The sequence below is a fragment of the Beta vulgaris genome, chromosome 9 (genome assembly GCF_026745355.1).
Source record: "Beta vulgaris subsp. vulgaris cultivar EL10 chromosome 9, EL10.2, whole genome shotgun sequence".
Classification (NCBI taxonomy): domain Eukaryota; kingdom Viridiplantae; phylum Streptophyta; class Magnoliopsida; order Caryophyllales; family Amaranthaceae; genus Beta; species Beta vulgaris.
This window is the reverse complement of record NC_079210.1, coordinates 38,175,571-38,194,690: the sequence shown is the minus strand read 5'-3', so window position 1 is coordinate 38,194,690 and position 19,120 is coordinate 38,175,571. Positions and strand designations below refer to the sequence as shown.

The 19,120-nt window shown below is 36.2% G+C and overlaps 1 protein-coding gene and 1 long non-coding RNA gene across 4 annotated transcripts; both read right to left on the bottom strand.

The window, feature by feature from the left end:
- Positions 1-232: 232 nt before the first annotated feature.
- Positions 233-6,001, bottom strand: LOC104903694 (F-box/LRR-repeat protein At4g14103). 3 transcript variants are annotated; one of them, XM_048636534.2, is made up of 5 exons: positions 5,836-6,001; positions 3,979-5,291; positions 3,240-3,416; positions 1,465-1,699; positions 233-630 (listed from the first exon to the last, which is right to left on the bottom strand). In XM_048636534.2, exons 2-4 carry the CDS (start codon positions 5,251-5,253, stop codon positions 1,469-1,471), a joined length of 1,683 nt encoding a protein of 560 aa, XP_048492491.1. In that variant the 5' UTR covers positions 5,254-5,291; positions 5,836-6,001; the 3' UTR covers positions 233-630; positions 1,465-1,468. The 3 variants fall into 3 exon arrangements, with proteins under 3 accessions (XP_048492491.1, XP_010690088.2, XP_048492492.1); XM_010691786.4 differs by lacking the exon at positions 233-630 and having other exon boundaries at positions 1,234-1,699; XM_048636535.2 differs by lacking the exons at positions 233-630; positions 1,465-1,699 and adding an exon at positions 1,710-1,872.
- Positions 6,002-6,859: 858 nt separating this feature from the next.
- LOC125493392 (uncharacterized) lies at positions 6,860-9,701 on the bottom strand. The gene is made up of 2 exons (XR_007269939.1): positions 9,299-9,701; positions 6,860-7,145 (listed from the first exon to the last, which is right to left on the bottom strand). It is a non-coding gene; the product is annotated as an uncharacterized LOC125493392 (long non-coding RNA).
- Positions 9,702-19,120: the final 9,419 nt, after the last annotated feature.

Sequence of the window (19,120 nt, the reverse complement as noted above, 5' to 3'; positions counted from 1 at the left end):
TATTTGTATAGGCTCCAGTGGGTTGCGCAAGTTCATATTCACAAATCACAGGAATAATGGTTCTAACGGATTCACATAACCTAGTAGGCAGTAGCGATGTTACAGGATGAGCGACTGGTGGGCAGATGCATAATATAAACAATATGGGAAATAAGGAAAGTAGGACTTTCCTTTTGATGGTGTAGCTGTCACAAGATGCCTAAGGGATAACATTATTTTTGGCAACAAGTACACATAACAAACCTCAAAAGTTAAGCACTATCCATTATTTAGACCATTAGTCTTTTCATGAGAGACACAAACACAGACCTTGAGACTACTAGAACTTACACAACGACAATTATTGTTGCACGACCATGGACGAATTGGACATCTAATATTATACGAACTATAAAAATGAGTAGCACACTTTTTTCTTGGGTGATAGACTTCCAATGAAGGGGGATTAGTACACTTCCTTTTTCTTCTAACTTCACCTACAATCACAATCAAGGTTAGTGAAGAGATATGGGACCTTCTTGTTGGCACTTGGCAGACACCTTCCTTCTCTTACTATTCTTCGACTGAATTTGGGATGATCCATGTGTCTTGACATCAAACCTCCTCCTCCATGTCTCGATCTCTTTCAACCTTTGTCCAAAAAAAAAAACCATATAATGCCTCTTTGCTATTGTTCAGTTTGTAGCCATTATAGCAAAGGATCAGTGTTTGGAGATTATCTGAAAAGTTTGCGAGATGGAAGAATTGGAATTTATAAGACATGGGGCTTGTTTGGCAATTGGTTGTTGGCTAGTTTGACTGGCTGGAAGCATTGGCTATATGTATTGGCTTTTAAGTTGGCTGTTTAAGCCAGCTGTTTGCAAAAGTGTTTGGCAATATTAATTGTGACCGTTGGCTGTTTATTAGAGAGTTTGTGGGCCAATAAAGTCAAAAGCCAATTCAAAAAGCTACTCCAGGTAGCTTTTTCATTTTGTCTTAAAAGCTAGCTTTTTAACCAACCAAAAAGCCAATTACCAAACACTGTTTTTGGATGTTTGACCAAATTAAAAAGCCAATAAAAAACCATTTACCAAACATGGTCATGAAATTAAAGTGGTTGGGCCTCTAGCCTTGTGGACATTTCTTCAACATCTATAATTAGTGGCTTCGATTTTTTGGCAAGTTTTTCAAATTACAAGCTTTTATATTTTATCTAACCTATAGTTTTAAAGCTCAACTTTTCCTTTCACAAAATACAAAATGAATTTTTGTATACAGAGTATATTAATGAGATAAAACTCCCTCTTTTGGTAAAAGAAATTGCTTATCTTAAGCACAATTTTTATCAAAATAGTGAGTCTACATCAATCATTTGAAAATTGGGCCAAAACAAAAGGCCAACTCCAACAATACTAAACAGTATGCTAACCTCTATGAGTTTATAAACTACTACGTACTACATGAGTTAGAATTCAGCTCACTTACTTTATTAACTCCTTCCGGCTTTCTGATTTTTTCGACCTTGCCTATCAGTTTTCCAATCGAACGTAAAGGTCGTTTTCTGCCATTCAAGAGACGTGGAAGCTTTGGACCACTCACTTGACTCAAAAATCCTGTTTTTGACAAAGACATTCTTCAAGTAATGCCTCCAACATTTGTTCTTGAAGCATCCACAGCAATCTGGTTCTGCCTTTTCTTTGTTCAACTCTTTGTAAATGATCTGGCAAATATTTAAACAAGAAAATTATAATCATAATTCACCATGCTCCCATATTTCGTTCTCAAGGTGACAGATTTTTCACAGATACAAACATATTTTCATTTTCCTTCAAACTTCACCCCTGAATTCGTAATTCGCAGCTTACAGAGTTCATGTTGCTCTAGTCAATGAAACTTTTTCATGATATAAGACAGATGTGCAGTTAGTTCAAGAAGCCATCTACAATCGGTGGCTGGTCATGATCAAATTATCAAACTTTTCAAAGCTTTAGCTTCATAATTATGGTGTTTTGCTTCTTTTTAAAGAAATGGTCCAAGAAACCATGCTAATCTAATTGGACTGATTTTTCAAACACAACTAAATCTATACAAATATATTAAAAGGCGTGCGAAAACAAGAAACTGTGCCACATGGCGCTCTCTCTAGGGAGTTTTAGTTCATGTAATTCATATATAATAAAAAAAAAAAAAATTGCATATTATAGGGTTTGATCCTGTGACCTCAAGTACATATACGGAAGTTTTAACCACTAGGCTAAGTTGTATTTAGTGTTACAATCATAAAGTATTATATTAATAAATGTTCCCCTCAAAAAAAAAAAATTATATTAATAAATGAATTTTTTTCTTACCCGGAGCATTGCCCGGGCCTAATAACTAGTTTTTGACTAAATATAATACGCATAAATTTTGGAAGAAGATAACTCAAACTACTAGGTTGTTTATATTAGGTTAATCATACTCTTGTATACGCAGAAAATCAATAAGAGGGTCTACAGTTTCCTGTTTGATACTTTGATTTGTCTCGAAAAGATTGCTCCATTTCCTTTTTAGGTAATATGGTCCCTCAATCTCTTTCTACTTTTCCTCCCACCTCACACAAAATACAAAATTATCTACTCACTCAATACAACTCTTACATATATAACAAAAAGGGAATGGAGCAAACATTAAGGGAAGGATTGAAGGAGGGACTAATGCTTAGTTAGGCTTCAGAGGATCAACTAAAGAAGTTTATTAAGATTTGAAAGCTTCCATGAGAGTATTATTCCATCACAGTTGCTTCATCGAGATGGAAAAGTCAGACACATGGCAGAATCAAAATAGTAAAGGAGTTTCCATCAAAGTTTTAATTATGTTATTACTTCCAATAGTTTTTCCGTGTTCTGAGTCTGTGACATTATCGGTCCGTTTGGTTAGTGGTTATAAATAGTGGTAATGATAATGAAATTTAGTGTAAATTTGTAAAGATTTTCACATGTCCATAACCATGGGAATGAAACTTTATCACAAAACATGGGGTTTCCTTTATGAATTTTCATTACCACCCAATACCACCTTCCCAAGTGGTAATGGATAGTAATGAGATTTTAGGAAGAAAATGGATATCTTGTGATTAAGTAGCATTACCATTGGTAATGACATTGGATTTCTAGTACAAATTTACACTATAATGCATTACCATTTCCACCATTTATAACCTCTTACCAAACGGGCCGATATGGGTAAAAAACAGGGAAGTTAAGAAAGAACAAATATACCTCTGGAAATTCACTGCTGTTGTGGGAGACTACAGAAAAAGTGGGTGGTAAAGGCGATGTCTTCAATGCAGCATCAAGCAAATCCTGAAAGCGAGCAGATATTTGAACTCCATGCGGTTTGGATATATGGCGCAAAGGAAGAAACATGGCCCTGACGTCTTCATAAATAACTATATCCTGGATATTAGATGAAACATGTCAATTATACTAAAGAATCAAGTGAACAATGACACTGAGTCACTGACATATGAAGAAGAAAAAATGATACTTCTTCCGTTCCAATTTAGTTGTGACACTTTCTATTTTAGGAAGTTTCAAATTGGATGTTACACTTTCATTTTGGGTAATAACTTCTCTCTATCTCTCTCCTATCACATGGGACCCTTGTGTTTTCTTTTTCTATCTCTCTCCTCTCCAAAAATTACCTAGGAGTCCGTGATTCTAAAAGTGTCACAACTAATTTGAAACGGAGGAATTGAAGTATATAAAATGAAAGGGCAAATGTAAGGCATAAGATGAGCCTGAGAGTTTTCATGCTATTTGGCAAAATCCTGACAAATAGCATGAGAAGAAACTACTGGATTCAGAAGCAAAGCCACAATCTAGAAGTTCAGGTTACCACATCAGAACAAAATGAAACATAGATGTGATCAAAAGGTCATTGTAAACAAACAATGATGTTCTTCAGTCTTCCTTTCAGTCATCACCCAAAAAAGACCTACTTGAGTAGAATTCTTACCAGTTTGTTAAGGCTCATCAAATTCAGCCCTTTGCAATGATCGATAACCTCAAGGAAGCTGTATAGCCTAGATGCATCAACTCCCCCAACTTCCCATTCACTCGCAACTCTCAAAGATGGTTCAAAGGTAAGCATAACTTCCTTCAAACGTGGACGGGTCTGGAGCATGAATGGCATCCTTTTACCACGGTACTCAAGTGACGATATGTTTGGAGCACTAATATGAGCCTCTTTTAATCTCCTGCATCTTCTGATTACTAGTTTCCTGAGCTTGTCTCCAGTAAGGCGGATTTTCTTTAACCCATTGCATCTGCTGATAACCAACTTCTCAAGTTCCGGGAATTCTAACATTTGATCACGAAACATCTTATCTGTCATCCTGGGATATTCCAGCATCAGCTCTTTGAGTGCTCTACATGCTGATAAGTTGATATTACAGAGCCTTTTCTTATTATTGTAATACCAGAAAGTCTCTAGACACTGCGTTTCAATAACAATTTTGTCAAGCATGTGACACATGTGAAGATCAACTCTCCTCAGCCTTTCAAGGTTGCCAATTCTCAGGCTTTTCAGTCCAACGCATTGTATTAACCTTAAGTCCTCAATGAGTGGGCAACCAGAGATAAAATTTTGGAGCATCAGCGGGGTGATATCCATAAGCTTAAAAGATAGCTTCTGCAGTCGTGGAAGATTTATAGAATCATCAGGTAAAAGACATTTATACAAGTTCAATGCAGTAATCGAACTCCCACATATGACACACGAAGGCAAAAGATAGCTAATGCCACTTTTGACTTGGACTTCAAGTTCTCCGACCTTCCTCTCAACAGCAGCAGAAATCCAATCATTCAAATCTGATTCTGTTATTCCCGAATCAGCAGCCAAGCATAATTTGAGTTTGTCAATACAATACAATTGCTCTCGACCAACTTCAGGATATTTAAGCAACCCATCAATCACATTCTTGTAATTTTTCTTTGAAGCACTTTTCATCTTGTGAAGGTGGCGTAGGTCAAAAGCCACTTTCTGATATGAGTTCCAGACTTCCGACCATCTGGTAGAAAGGATGCTAGTCCGAGCAGCATCCTTGGCATGGAGGTAAGAGAGGACATGATGAAGCACATGCTCCGGCAAATCTGAAATATAGTCGATTTTACGATTAACTCTCCTTTTGACTCTATTGCCTGACTTTCTTTTGCCTCTTTTCTTACATTTCTTAGAAGACGCACCCATCGAACGGATTGGAGAGTTCCTCTTTGATGCCACTATATACATAATTCCTCTAGAATGTCACACAGAAATCAACCTAAAACCTGCTCATATAATAAAGAGATTGAATATCCATAATTCCAATTGTCAAGATGATGAATATATAAGCAATTCCCAACCCTTATAAGTTATAACAGAGGAGACATAATCATATCAGAGCTAAACTAAATCTGATTTACTCCAAATCACACACTAATTATGACAAAAAATAAATACAGAAAACCCACAAAAATAACGAAGATCTCTAACTACAGTTCATACTTTTCCGCAATTATTTTCAACAACAAAAACTCCATCAGTACATGTTGAAATTTCCCAAGAAAAACTCAGTTCATAGCTAAGTTTTATTTCATATAATTGACAATATTAATCACAATTTTGCAATATTTGCCCAAAAAAATTGTCTCTTTATGTACCCAACATCACAAAATAATACATGATTTCAACAATTTGGAGGGAATATATACATCTTCACTCTATAAGGTGAACAAGAATTCGATAAAGTAAAAGTAACATAAATTGAGTGGTCAAATAGTGTAAAATTAAAAGCCAATAAAAAGAGAGTAACAAGATGAAGATGGCGCGCACCTGTTAATGGAGTTTGATTCTGAAATTCGTCGTTAAAATATGGTAAATGGAGCATGGAGGGTTTTAATTTGAAAGAGAGGCTGATAGGGTGGAATGGGAAACGTTGTTCTCTGCATCAAATTCCTTGATTACCACGGTAAGTGGAGAAAAGTCACGGTTATTAATGCCATTCGAATTACGATAAACCATACAAAGAATTACTATATTATGGGACGGAGGGAGTAAAAAGAAAAGGAAACATTAATAAAAACGGTGCTAACGGTTGGACATCTTTTTTAATCAATTCCAATTTTTTGATTACTAGTTGTTACTCCGCAATCCGCATGCTTACGCGCACGGCGTCCCAAAATAGTATAATAGAGATATTCTCAGTCGGTTAGTCTTAGGCTATGTTCAGTTCACCTTATTTTTGCTTATTTCAGATCTAATCAGATCAGATCAGATCAGATCAGAAAAAATAAGTTCAGATCAGATCTGTCAGTTTTAAAATTTATTTTAACTATTAAATATCTTTCATTACATATTAGTAAAAATTATAATAATTGAATATTAATAAAGTACTCATTGAGACGAATCAAACAAGATCCCACTTGACTATATTTTTTCTTATATATTGAGAGAAATCTAAAAGATAAGATCTTGTAATCAGATCAGTTCAGAAAAAATAAGTTCAGATCAGATCAGATCAGAAAAAATAAGTTCAGATCAGATCAGATAAGTTCAGATCAGAAAATTTCAGGTGAACTAAACATAGCCTTAGTTAGCCCGATGTCCATTTTGCACGAATTCCAACTAAGCGATAAGTATGCTTGTTGTGTTAGTTGTATTTGGTAAATTGTTGAATTTTGGTGTGCTGACATGATTTGTAAAATCGTTAATTTCACATAGAAACATAATACATTTTAAACGGAAATTAAGTGCAACTCTAATGGTTAAGCTAACAACTTTTGTCTAAAACAATTTTGGCAGAACTTTAATGATTTTTAAAACAAAGAGATTCAAACGTAAAAGTTAATAAGACTGATTTCGAAAACCAAGCACCTACATAAACATTTACAAACTTGAGAAACAGTTTCGATCTCCTCCTCTTCCTACTTTGAGTGTTCTATTATTTCTCTAAAAAAACTACAATTACATCTAGCAACTACATACACACCTCCATATTAATTTAAGAGATGCACATCTATATGTATAGTCCCAAAAAAAAGCAAAAAAATCCGAATATCTTTCGTTTGGCCAGCATGTAGGATGGAGAAACTGATGATCCCGCATTCGTCCTTGGTGAACAGCTACCGAGGGTAGTTTTAAAGCTACAAGAAGGCGTAGACAATTAGAAAGAAGAAATGGTTGAGGAAGTAGAACAACTTGAAACGATTATTAGAAAGGAGAAATGTAATCTAACAATAGCACAAAGAAGGTTACTTATGAAAAACTTGGTTGTAACTGAGCGTGATGGAGTATTGTAATGCATCCTTTCTCCTCAATTCATTATTCTAATTGAAAAAGTGATGAAAAATTATGCATATTAATCTATCCAAAGTTAATATGAAACAAAAACATTTGGGAAAAAAAAAATGAAATATGTTGTAGAGATACTCATCATTGAGCCTTAAATTCAAATTAAGCATATGTTATTTCTTTCCTAAAGGGCCAACCTTTTCACTCCTTCACCTTTCCCCCCTAAATTCACTTATCCTATACAGAATTGAAATTCTTTCCAAATCAAGCTCTCTCATCTGTTTACAAAATTTTAGAGAAGCATGAAGCTGTAGTACAAGGCTATACACTCTGCATAAAGTTTTTCAGCTAAAGTAGAAACACAAGATCATCGTGGACATTAAGACAGAGCAAGTAATTTGATAGGCCATTTGTGTTATAAGACAAGGATACAAAGGATAGCTGAAGCCAAGCTTGTAGAAGGGAGATTAGTTTAATAACTCAGGATGCACTATGAAATCCTCCTTAAAGCTCTCCATCATATTAATGATATAATAACATACTCAAATGCTAGTTTTAATGTAATATAATTTAGAACTAATATAAGCGAGATTTCAACTAAGTTTTGAGGACGTTGGAAGAAGGTGATGCTAATATAAACAAATTAGACACTAAGCATACATATGCATATTTATTGCATGTACAATGCCAAGTTTTTGTTAGCTACATGTGCTCTTGTTTAAGTACAACACCACAAGGATGCAAGGATCAGGTAGCCAACTTTTAGGTCCCCTAATGTCAAAAGGGAAATCTGACAAAGTAGAGGATGATTTTTATACTACGCATACTACGCTGAAGCAAACTCAAATACTTAACTTTTTTATAGTGCAAAAACCACACCTGACCCCAAAAGCCAATAAAAAAAACTTACCAAGATCCTCAACTTCCTTCCATTTCTCGTTATTAATTATGTAGTTACCAAAATCTTACTTAGATACTAATCATTTCAGGACTAAGCTACTCAAAATTGTAGCTTCCTTTTGTACTTCGCCATACCACTTTTGATACAACCTTGAATGAAGAGAAGCTGCCTAGTTGTATAACCGACATCAGGGAATTCTAGACTAAGAAAAAAAATAGAAGAGGGTAATCAACAAGGGTTTATTTTGGCGCAATATCTTAGAAGGACCCCTGTTTCAGCATAAATGTCGTAGCAATGAACAATAAAATATAGGATGCCTAGCATTGCTGCAAGGAAACAAGACACTTCATTCAATTCTTATAACAGTTCACACAACAATGCAACACTGAATTTGCACTTTCAACCCTAAAACTTAACCCAAAATCACCAATATAAAAGCTCAAATTCAACCAATGCTTATACTTTTCATGACAACAATTTGGAATAAGAAAATGAAATTAATAACAAAGCAACCAATTCTTGGTGATAAACACACTAAAACATAAAAACGTAAACAAAGATAAGCATATAGAGTAAATTAAAGGACAAGAGGAAAATATTAGAAACTCAGGGACTCCTTTGAGTTCCTTTGCGCAATAATAGGAAAGAATGCTGCTCAGGATCCAATTCTTCCCCTTCACGACAGGGACTCAGGGGAATCTCAGGATCCTCGTCATCATAGCATTCCTCATTGTCTTCATACACCTTAAAAAGGCGAAACTTTCCATCAGCATCCTCGCAAAACATATCATGGCATTTCCTCCCTTCTGCAAATGTAGCATCTCTGATATACATCCCCTCCCAAGGAAAGCTCTGGTCTTCATTTGAATCATCACCAATCTCCATCTTCACCTCAGAATCTATTGCTTTCCCATTCTTTATGGGTATAGAGCTCTCATTGGAGCCCAACACCCTTAATCCACAAACAATCGGTGGTCTGTTCATGGGGGGGTGGCTTAAGTTTCTCTTTCTTTTGCTCAGTGTTAGGTTCACTAATTTTAACCCCATTTCCTTTATTTTTTTGAACAGAAACCGTAAATGTATGTTTAGGTGTAAGGGACTTACAAGGAGGAGTGTTGAACATTTCCTCATCTGTATTCAGTATTCATCACCTTCTCCAAGGATTTAAAAGAGTTTTTTCTTAATAGGTTGGATGCTTCATCGGAGTAAAACATCTTCCAAGAGTATGGACTCCCATCCGAAATAGAAATCGCGAGATTTCTGCGAAGAAAGCTCTCCTCGCTCCTTCGTCTTTGCAGCAGCGACTGCGTCCTTCAGCAATTGGGTGTTTATCATTGTTGCTTTTTGGTGGAAATATGAAGGGATAGAAGGATCTAAGTAGAGAGTAGAAGATGACTAGAGAAAGGGCAAAGATTACTAGAAGATAGGGTTTTTAAGGTTTGGAGTTTTGGGTTGAAAGAAGGGGGGAGGGTGTTGAATGTGAACAGATGAATTGTTGTTGGTTGGATGTTGAGGGGTTAAATATCAATGAGGAAGGTAACAAGCATGAATATATTATATTGCTAATAAGGTTAAGTAAGGGTATATTTGTAACTACAAAATCATAGTCTTACAAAAAAAAAGTATAATTTATATGTACGTTCATAAACCGATTCACCCAAATAGTGCAATCTAATATCATGAAACTCGTAGATAGTACTTTTACAACTTGAAGAGCATGTAAAAGCATAACCAATAAACATATTTGAAAGATCGTAGATCGGTAGATACATAATACTTTTCATAAACAAGTGTATGTGTCTTTCAAACAAACCTATTAATATTTTCAAATATCAACCATTATAGCAAAATAATATTTAAATGAGGCCAACATACACGGACTTTGGATTAATCATACCGAAATAGCAAAATTATCGTTTGTGGGAAGATCTTCGGTGTCATATGGGTTCTTCAAGGGTTCAAATGTTAGCAACTTTACTTGAATTGGATTAAAATATGGGCAATGGAATGTAAAATTTGTTTTGTGTTTTTAACCAATAAAATATCAACTAATAATCTATGTACCATTTTAAATTATAATATTTTCATATAATATAATTTTAGATTAATCAAACTAATATTTTACTTTAAAATAATAACACCAAAAATATCACTTGATTTAGTAGTAAGTTCGAAGTCATGTGATCAAAACTTATAAATTGAATTTATAAATATTTTGAGGGGATACAATATTAAACTAAATATCTATTAAATATATATATTTATTTAACTTATACTAGTATATATTACTTAATCCTTACCCATCAACATATATGCAATGAGACATCGCTTATCCAACAACTACCTTTTTTTTTTAGGGAAAAGAGAAGTGCATTAATATGAGAACAAAGAGTCCATAAGTACATAGGGCGAGACTTCTCTAGGACAATGATTCTCCCAACATTGTGCAACTTCAAATGGTACTACTCTAGCGAGGTTGTGGGAAACGGTATTCTCGTCCCTCTTAACACGAACAAAACTAATAGAATTAAATTTAACACACCAAGATAAAACATCACCTAAAATTTGTAACTCCCCGACTACTAATTCACTATTTAAGATAATCTAATTAGCAACGGAATACCTATTTAGTCGAGGCGTTACTGCCGCACCTTCGGATAGGAAGGTGCAAGGCTACAATCATATAACATATTTAAACATTAAGAGATATACTAGTGATAACTTAAACATCTTATATTATATTAAAGTAGACAACGTTAACGTTACTTGACATAACAATGAAAACTTATGTTAAAGTATATGGTCTTACATTCTAGTTAAGTTAACCTTACAAGTTAGTAGCACTATTACTAGATGATTTAATAAGGTGGTAATCCTTACCACTACGCAGTACCATCGTCCCTAGCAGTACCTAAAAACATAAATACAAAACGATATGAGCCGAGGCTCAGTAACAAACTACCCTAGCAATGTAAACTCATTTCAACTCATTTTATTTACAAAACAGGGAGAAAGAATAATTCAAACATTTACGAAAACAATATTCATTCAATTCACTTTAATATTTTATGATTCCCTTTCATCAGTTTTTACTCTGGTTGATGTACATCAGTCAGTGCTGGGACGTCTCCCAGTATGTGTATGCATAACTGTGCAAGGGCCTTGGCCCCGAGCATTACCCTACACTAGTAAACAATAGTGGGCCAGTGCCCCAGTAAACAGTAGTCGGCCAGTGCCCTAGTAAACAGTACGGTATGTGCACGACCTTCAGTTTGTCAGTAGGTACAACCAACCAGTTCTTCCACTTTACTTTATCATGTTACGTTTCTTTTATTTTACCAGTGATCAGTGTATTTCAGTAACTCAGTGACTTCCATTAATATTTCATAAACAATATCATTATCAGTGATCAGTATACCTCTGTAACCCAGTATCTTTCAGTCTTTTAGAATTATATAAATCTCAGGATACGTAATCAAAACATGTAATAATATTCCCGCAACTCAAAAACACATGTTCATAAATCATCATCTCAGTAGCATATTATAAAAAAACGCATTTCAAAGGAATTGCGGGTACCAGCAGTAGTTGTTACCTTGATTGCAGAATAATAATAATAATCCTCTTCTTATGTCCTTGATATCGTCCTTACTGAGCTCCGAGGAACGAGTTCTTTTAAGTTTCAATACGAGTGTTTTTGTAAGTTAGAAATCAATAGAACATATTAGTATAAGTGCTCTTTAAGTATGAGTAGCACTTATATTAGTGAGTTACTTATTAAAATTATAAGCGATTATAACTTTTTAATCTAGTTTGGATGTATAAATTAAAACATGTTATAACTTGAGTATTTTGAAGCTTGATAACATAAGTTTTATTATATTCTAACTACAAATAGTTACTAACTTGATAATCTATAATCTACATGTGACTTTAATAAACCAATTTTAACCTTATATTAGTATCAATATTACTTAAGAGTTAATAGTATGTTATGGACTCTCAAAATAAGGAATTTTTGGTAACTAAGGCATTTAAACTATAAGTCATGAGTCATGGATTATAAACTTATAATACTAAAACTTACCCAAAAGAAAATGAGACCCACTGTCCACTGGTGGTCTTCAATGACACGCACGAGAGGAGGGAGGAGAGGAGTGTGGAGGTGCAGGCTGGGCGACGGCATTCCGCGGTGGAGGAGAGATCGGCGACAGAAGGCGAGTGGTTGATGTGTGGTGGTGCGGTGGTGTCGCGCAGAGGAGAGAGAGAGATAGGCGTGCAACGGGGTGTTCGAGGAAGATGCGAGTAGGGAGGGGAGATGGTGGGTGCTGGTGGCGCGGCTGGGCGATGGCGTTCCGCGGCGGAGGACAGGTCGGTATGTGGGTGGGGCAGTGGCGCTCGTAGGTGGTGGTAGAGTGGTTGTGCTGCGGTGGTCGAGTGGTGTCACGCAGAGGAGAGAGAGTGAGGCGAGTGTGGGAGAACGACGAGGAAGAGGTGCGGCGTGGGGGTGGTGCCGCTGCCACTGGGCGGCAGCCTTGGCGGTGCTGCAGGCTCGTCGGTGGTGGTATAAAGGTGGGGCTATGTTGTTGTATGGTGGTTGTAATGGTGGCTGAAAACAGAGGAAGGAAAAGATTGAATCTTTGGTTAATTTTGATTACTTGTTTGTTGATTTTGTGATGTAAAACACAATTCATTCTTCCCTATTTATAGAGAAATCTCCATCTCAGTAAATGATTTTCAGAATTTTAAAATCCTCAAACCACTTGAGTCCATGGAATTCAAGAAATCAAGTGGCTAAATTCAGGGATTTCGAGAAAAATCCGGTGGGTTAAGGGTGGTTGAGAGAGTGAAATCTCAATTAAGTATACTGAGGTGGTTTTTTACTTTGTTGAGCAATCTCCATTCTTGTCCTTCCACGTATGGAGGAGGAAGAAGATGGAGTTATTTCTTTTCTTTTAATTTGTGTTTTATTTTCTGATTTTGGGGGAGAATAGTGCTAGGCTATTTTGGTTTGTTTGGGCTTCAGAGAATTTGGGCATTGGGTCCAACAACATTTGTTACTAACCTTAAGTCTTACATCATTTACAAGATTGATTCTATGGTTTAGTAATTTAATTTATGAACTTCAAAATTACTAAACAAAATAACTTAGAAATTATCTTAGAAATTTTTATTTACTAAAATTGATTCACTTTTACTTCAATAATTAAGATTAGTTATTAATTAATTAAAAGTAAAACTTAGGATATTACAAAATTGAATCTAAATCTCAAAAGAACAAAGCTTCTTTAGACAATCTATTTGTGACAACTTGTGAATCCGACTCGATGATGACATTCATCAAGTCGTAAGCCTTTGCTCAATGCACCGCCAACCACACCGCCTTGCATTCACCGACATCCGAGGGCCAGTGTGCATGCACTCTTCGAACAGTCGAGAAAAGGACATCACTTGTAGAGTCTTGTGCCACCACATAGAGTCTCATCACCCACCCTTTAGCAATCAAGTAAGCATCAGTATTAAGCTTAATGGAATTCGCAGATGGGGCGTGCCATTTCTTCGAACCCGAGCTTTGCATTACTTTCGGCCTGCCATAGATACGAGTGGTATAATCTTTAAACTCTTCCATTTGCCTAGTGACGTGTTGGCACAACACCACAGGAGGGGAACAACGACCCTCAAACACGAACTTGTTTCAGTCGTTTTAGATGTTTCAAGTGAGGTAGTAGCCATGCTCCATCATTTTCTTATCTAAGCTCTTCCATATCTCTAACACATCATCCTGTCTAGCCATAGTGTGACAATTCAGGTCCTCCCAAAGCCTCCTAATCCTCTAGCAAGCAAAAATAGCGTGATGAATTGACTCCTTTGCACTCGGACACAAAGGGCAGCCTCCATCCACAATCAAATGCCGGTGTCTAAGGACCCATTTAGTAGGAAGGGACATGGTGCAATATCTCCATAAAAAATGTTGGACCTTTGGGGACACATCCAAAACCCACAAAAAGACTCACACTCTATGACAATCATCCAAGTTGCCTCCTTTCCCAAGCACTAGTTTTTTATGCACGTTATGCGTGCGACAACATTTGACCATAATTAGTCCTCAGTTTTAAAACAAATTAAAAGCGAAAGTTCTTAGTATAGGCTTTAGTTTAGTCGTAAAATATTAGGTTGGAGTATATAAAAATTATATTACAAAATTTAGTATAGAGACAAAAAGTTGCATTCGTTTTTATGTTAATACAATACGCGTGTATATATATCGCTATTAGTGTCATATCTTGAGTTACTTCCAACATGTAATTAGCAATTTTCAAATTAATAACTCCATATAAAAAAAACTAATAACCATATAATATCTTTCATAAATCTTAAAAAGAAATGTATCTTTCTCTCTTAGTACACCTTCAATAACCATACAATTTTCATATCAATTTTAGAAAGAGAAGTCCACGACTCTGTAATCTGTACAAATACACGTACACACCAAAAATTGCCCAAACTCACGCAGAAATTCACTCATTACGATATTTTTGTAAGAGATACACTCATTCTACAACTTTTCTCCACCCTTCTTTCTTTTTTCTTCTTAAGTGCACAAATTTTCAAGCTTCAATTTTTTTTAAGAAGCATTCAAGCTTCAATTTTTAGTTTCTTACTCTTTTTTTTGTTGCTAATTTTCCTTGATTATAGAAACTAGATAGTCCACAAATCTTTGAAAATTAACTTCTTGAGCTCTGTGCTTGTTTTTAAAGCTTCCATCTTTTTTTTTCACAGGAAATTAAGTTTTGACTTTTGGACTTCAAAGGCAAGAAAATTCACACAATTTCTCATTTTTTCTAGGTTTGAATATGAGTTGTCTATGTTATCAGAGTGTAGTGTATTTTTGTTATTGTCGGTGGTATTAATTTTTGGTAAATGAATTTTTTTAGTTGATTGAATGTGAATTTGATTTGATTGAATCTTTTTTATTTACAAGTTTAAGGGATTGATCGTTATTAAGTTGATTGAGTTTAATGGAGATTTGATTGAATTATTTTTGGCAAGTTTATGGGTTTAATGAGTTGGCGTGGAGGGGTGAATATGTAAATTGATAGGGGGACACTGTTGCTCCCCGCTTGGCTTATATAATAGAGATATAAGTCGTCTTTACTGAGTAAAGACCATCATTCGAATATTCCCAAGTTAGATCATCATTCACACCCCCTTAAACTCAAAGGAATCGCTAATATGCATTTTTGATCCCTCTCACTAAAATTTCTCTCAATAACATCAACTCTCTACTCACTAGTGGAAAAATGAAGAAGGGCTGCGCTAAAAAAGGCATGTAGGGCTGCGCTTTTTGACAGCAGCCTTTTCAATAGCAGCCCTTCACTTTTTAAGTAGGGCTGCGCTAGAAAAGCGTAACCCTTCACAACGAAGGGCTGCGCTTTTACTTAAAAAGCGCAGCCCTTCCTACCAAAAAAAAAAAAAAAATTTTTTTTTTTTTTGACATTTTTTTACTCATAATCTTACATTTTCTGAAATTATACAGAAGAGAAGAGAAACGAAACGAAAATACTAAACCCAAAACAAAAAAAAGAACGAAACGAAAATGAAAAAAAGGAACAAAAACTAATATATATACAGAGGAGAAGAAATTATAGATCTGAAAATACAAGAACATTAATCAAAACAAAGATAAAAATACAAGAACATTAAACAAAACGAAGATGAAAATACAAGAACATTAATCAAAACAAAGAGAAGTATACAAGAACATTAATCAAAACAAAGATTAAGAAATTATAGATATGAAAATACAAGAACTACCTCCAAACATTAACCTAATAATGTTTAAATACATAAAACAAAACCCTCATACATAATTAAGGAAAAAAAAATCCGAAAAACTTAAAATGCCTATTTGGAGGCTTAAACGAACTCGAATGGCTTAAAAAGCCTAAACGTCACGGGCTGCGCTTTTTCTAAAAGCGCAGCCCTACAGAGTGAAGGGCTGCGCTTTTATAAAAAGTGCAGCCCTTCTGACTAAGTAGGGCAGCGCTTTTGTACAAAAGCGCAACCCTTCCTCCGCAACCCTTCTTTTTTTTTTCCCCTAGTGACTCCTTTGACTCGACATCAATAAGATCCTCCACATAATTCAACTCATTCTCTCTAGCATTCTCAATATATCGGCCTCTCTCATCCCCAACCCATGGATCATCCCAAATCTCGATTTCGTGACTATTGCCAACTCTCCTTTACTAGACTCTTCTCTCTCCAAATACTCCTCCAAGAGTAGCTATTAGAGTAACCTAACCTAACTTGAAGAATGTCACCATGGGGGTAGTATTAACACACAAAACACAACTCATAAGAGAATTTTAGAGATGAACTAACCTAATTTTCATTCCTAAAAGAGCATCATTAAATGCGAGAGATCTTTAAATCCCATCCCCCACACACACTTAGGCTTGCACATTTTCTCTCAACTCACCCAATGCATCTTCTTTTTCATGTCTTTGCCTCCCCACCAAAGTCTAGCCATAGTCGAGTGAATATCATGAATAATTGCCACATGAATCTTAAAACACCAATCAAATATGTAGGGAGAGCCTGAATCACAGCTTTGATCAACACTTGCTTTCCTGCTCGAGACAACAATCTTTCCTTCCAACCTCTTAACTTCTTCCACTTTCTATCTAACAAATCTTGAAAAACCATTTTCTTCAATCTACCACAAAATAGTAGGAATGCCAAGATACTTCTGATGCTTATCGACCTGCTAATATGAAGGAGATCGATCAACTCCTCCTTTTGCCTACAATTCACACCTTTACTAAAAGACACCTCCGACTTTTTGTAATAAATTTTCTCCCGGGTGCCGCTTCATATTTGTTGATAATATCAACTATAGTTAAGCATTCCTGTCGAGTGGCTCTAGTAAAAAGAAGATTGTCATCTTCTAAACAAAGGTGAGATATCGTTGATCCATTATGGCTAGCTTTTGCACCATGGATGTCTTTTGCCTTTACTTTCTATTGTATCATCTGAGAAAAAGCATCAGCTACTAAGTTCACCCACCTCTCATCAAAACCTATAGTTAGGAAAAGCTACATGAGGAAACCCCACTCAACACGGTCATATGTTTTGCTCATATCAAGTTTCATTGCAATCAAGCCTTTCTAGCTATTAATCCTTTTCTTCATTGAGTGAAAATTTTCTAGAGCTATGAGGGACTTATCAGTAATTATTCTCTCGAGAAACAAAGCACTCTGCTTTTCCGTGACAATAGAGGGGAATAATTGTTTTAATATGAGAACCACAACTATAGAGGCAATTTTGTTCACTACATTACGGAGACTAACCGGCTTAAACTCAAACACCAGAGTGGAGATTTAACTTTCGGAATAAGAGCAATATTAGTACAATTTACGTCTCCAAGGCATGAAAATTTATGTAAAATATTACAATTAAAGTCAAATACCTCGTCTCCGATAATATGCCAAAATCTCTGATAGAAAATGGTGTCCATTGCATTCTGGCTCGGGGTCTTACAGGGGTGCATCTGGTTCAAAGCCTCAAAAATCTCTTCTTTAGTGTACGATTTTAGAAGAATATTATTGTACTCTACTGTGACTGCAGCCTTTACATTTTGTAGGACCTCATGTAAACATACTGCTCTCGGATCCATTGAAGAAAAAAATGGAAATGAAATACAGCTCCACTTCTTTCTCAATATCCTCTGCTCTGGTTTTCCAATTGCCCTCACCGTCACAAATGCCTTTGATATAATTTGGCTTTTCACCAGAGATGCTTTATGGTGGAAGTATGATGTGTTTCGATCACCATCCTTCACTTCAGCCACCCGATCAGACCGCATAAACCAATACGCCTCTTGCTAGGCATTGAGCGCATCAAGTTCTTTTTCGAGCTCCACACACTTTTTACAATTTGTTGCTGAAGTCGCTTGTTGGTGCACTTCGTGAAGCGTTTTCTCAACCCGGTCAATCTTTTTAGACAAATTACTGAAACCATCTTTCACACAACCAGGCCCGACACTACAACTTCAAGTTTCTTTTGAATTGGGGCCCCAGCAGCATCCTCCCACACCCCCCTCACTACACCTTCGCTTGTCTCATCAAGCAGTCACTAAGGTTTCAAATCTGAACCTTCAAGACCTGCTACGACGTGCTCTAGTAATTCCAACTCCCTTTCAAACATTACAACATGGTCCGATTTATAACGAACTAGGTGCTTAATGAATGCTTCCGAGAATAATTGGAACCATGAGTGGGAAACAACATAACGATCAGGGCGCTCTAGAGTCCTTGTCTCCGGGCTCCCCCCCTCTCCCATGTGTACGATTATCCAACAAAACGCCACTCTTGGAGTCCACAATCGTCAAACACTTCTCTAAAACCTGTCATAACTCTTCTTTCTCTACTCGTCCCTCCATCCTTCTCACCGTAGCATAGAATTTCATTGAAATCCCCCTATTACTATAAGGCCGCGATACTCACCACACAGATTTTGAATGAGCTCTCAAGTATGACATTTATTAGCCTCTTCCGGCCATCCAGATTTGCCAACAAACCTCCACCCAACATCACCACTACTAATCACATCTCCACAAATATATTGTTGTGATAGTGACACTAATGTGAAGGAAATAGAGTCACTCTTCCAGCAAAGACATAAACCTCCTGCTCTACCCACACTAGATACACCAATCGCCTTAATCTCCACCACGAGCTTCTATCTTCCACGCCAAGGAGAGGCCCTAAGCCATGAACCTTACTGCTTCTCTCCCTCTCTCTCACCCTCCTGGCTTCCCAAACAATCACGTTATGTGTGTCCTATCTTCCCACATGCATAACAAAACGTGGGAAGGCGTTCGTATTTCACCTCCACTAATGCCAAACCACCATACTTCATTGATAT

Coding starts and splice junctions, on each gene's coding strand:
- LOC104903694 (XM_048636534.2), bottom strand. CDS start 5,253: ATGTATATAGTGGCATCAAAGAGGAACTCTCCAATCCGTTCGATGGGT. Junction 3,417..3,978: donor TGATGAGCCTTAACAAACTG/GTAAGAATTCTA, acceptor TCTAATATCCAG/GATATAGTTATTTATGAAGA. Junction 1,700..3,239: donor ACAGCAGTGAATTTCCAGAG/GTATATTTGTTC, acceptor AATATTTGCCAG/ATCATTTACAAAGAGTTGAA.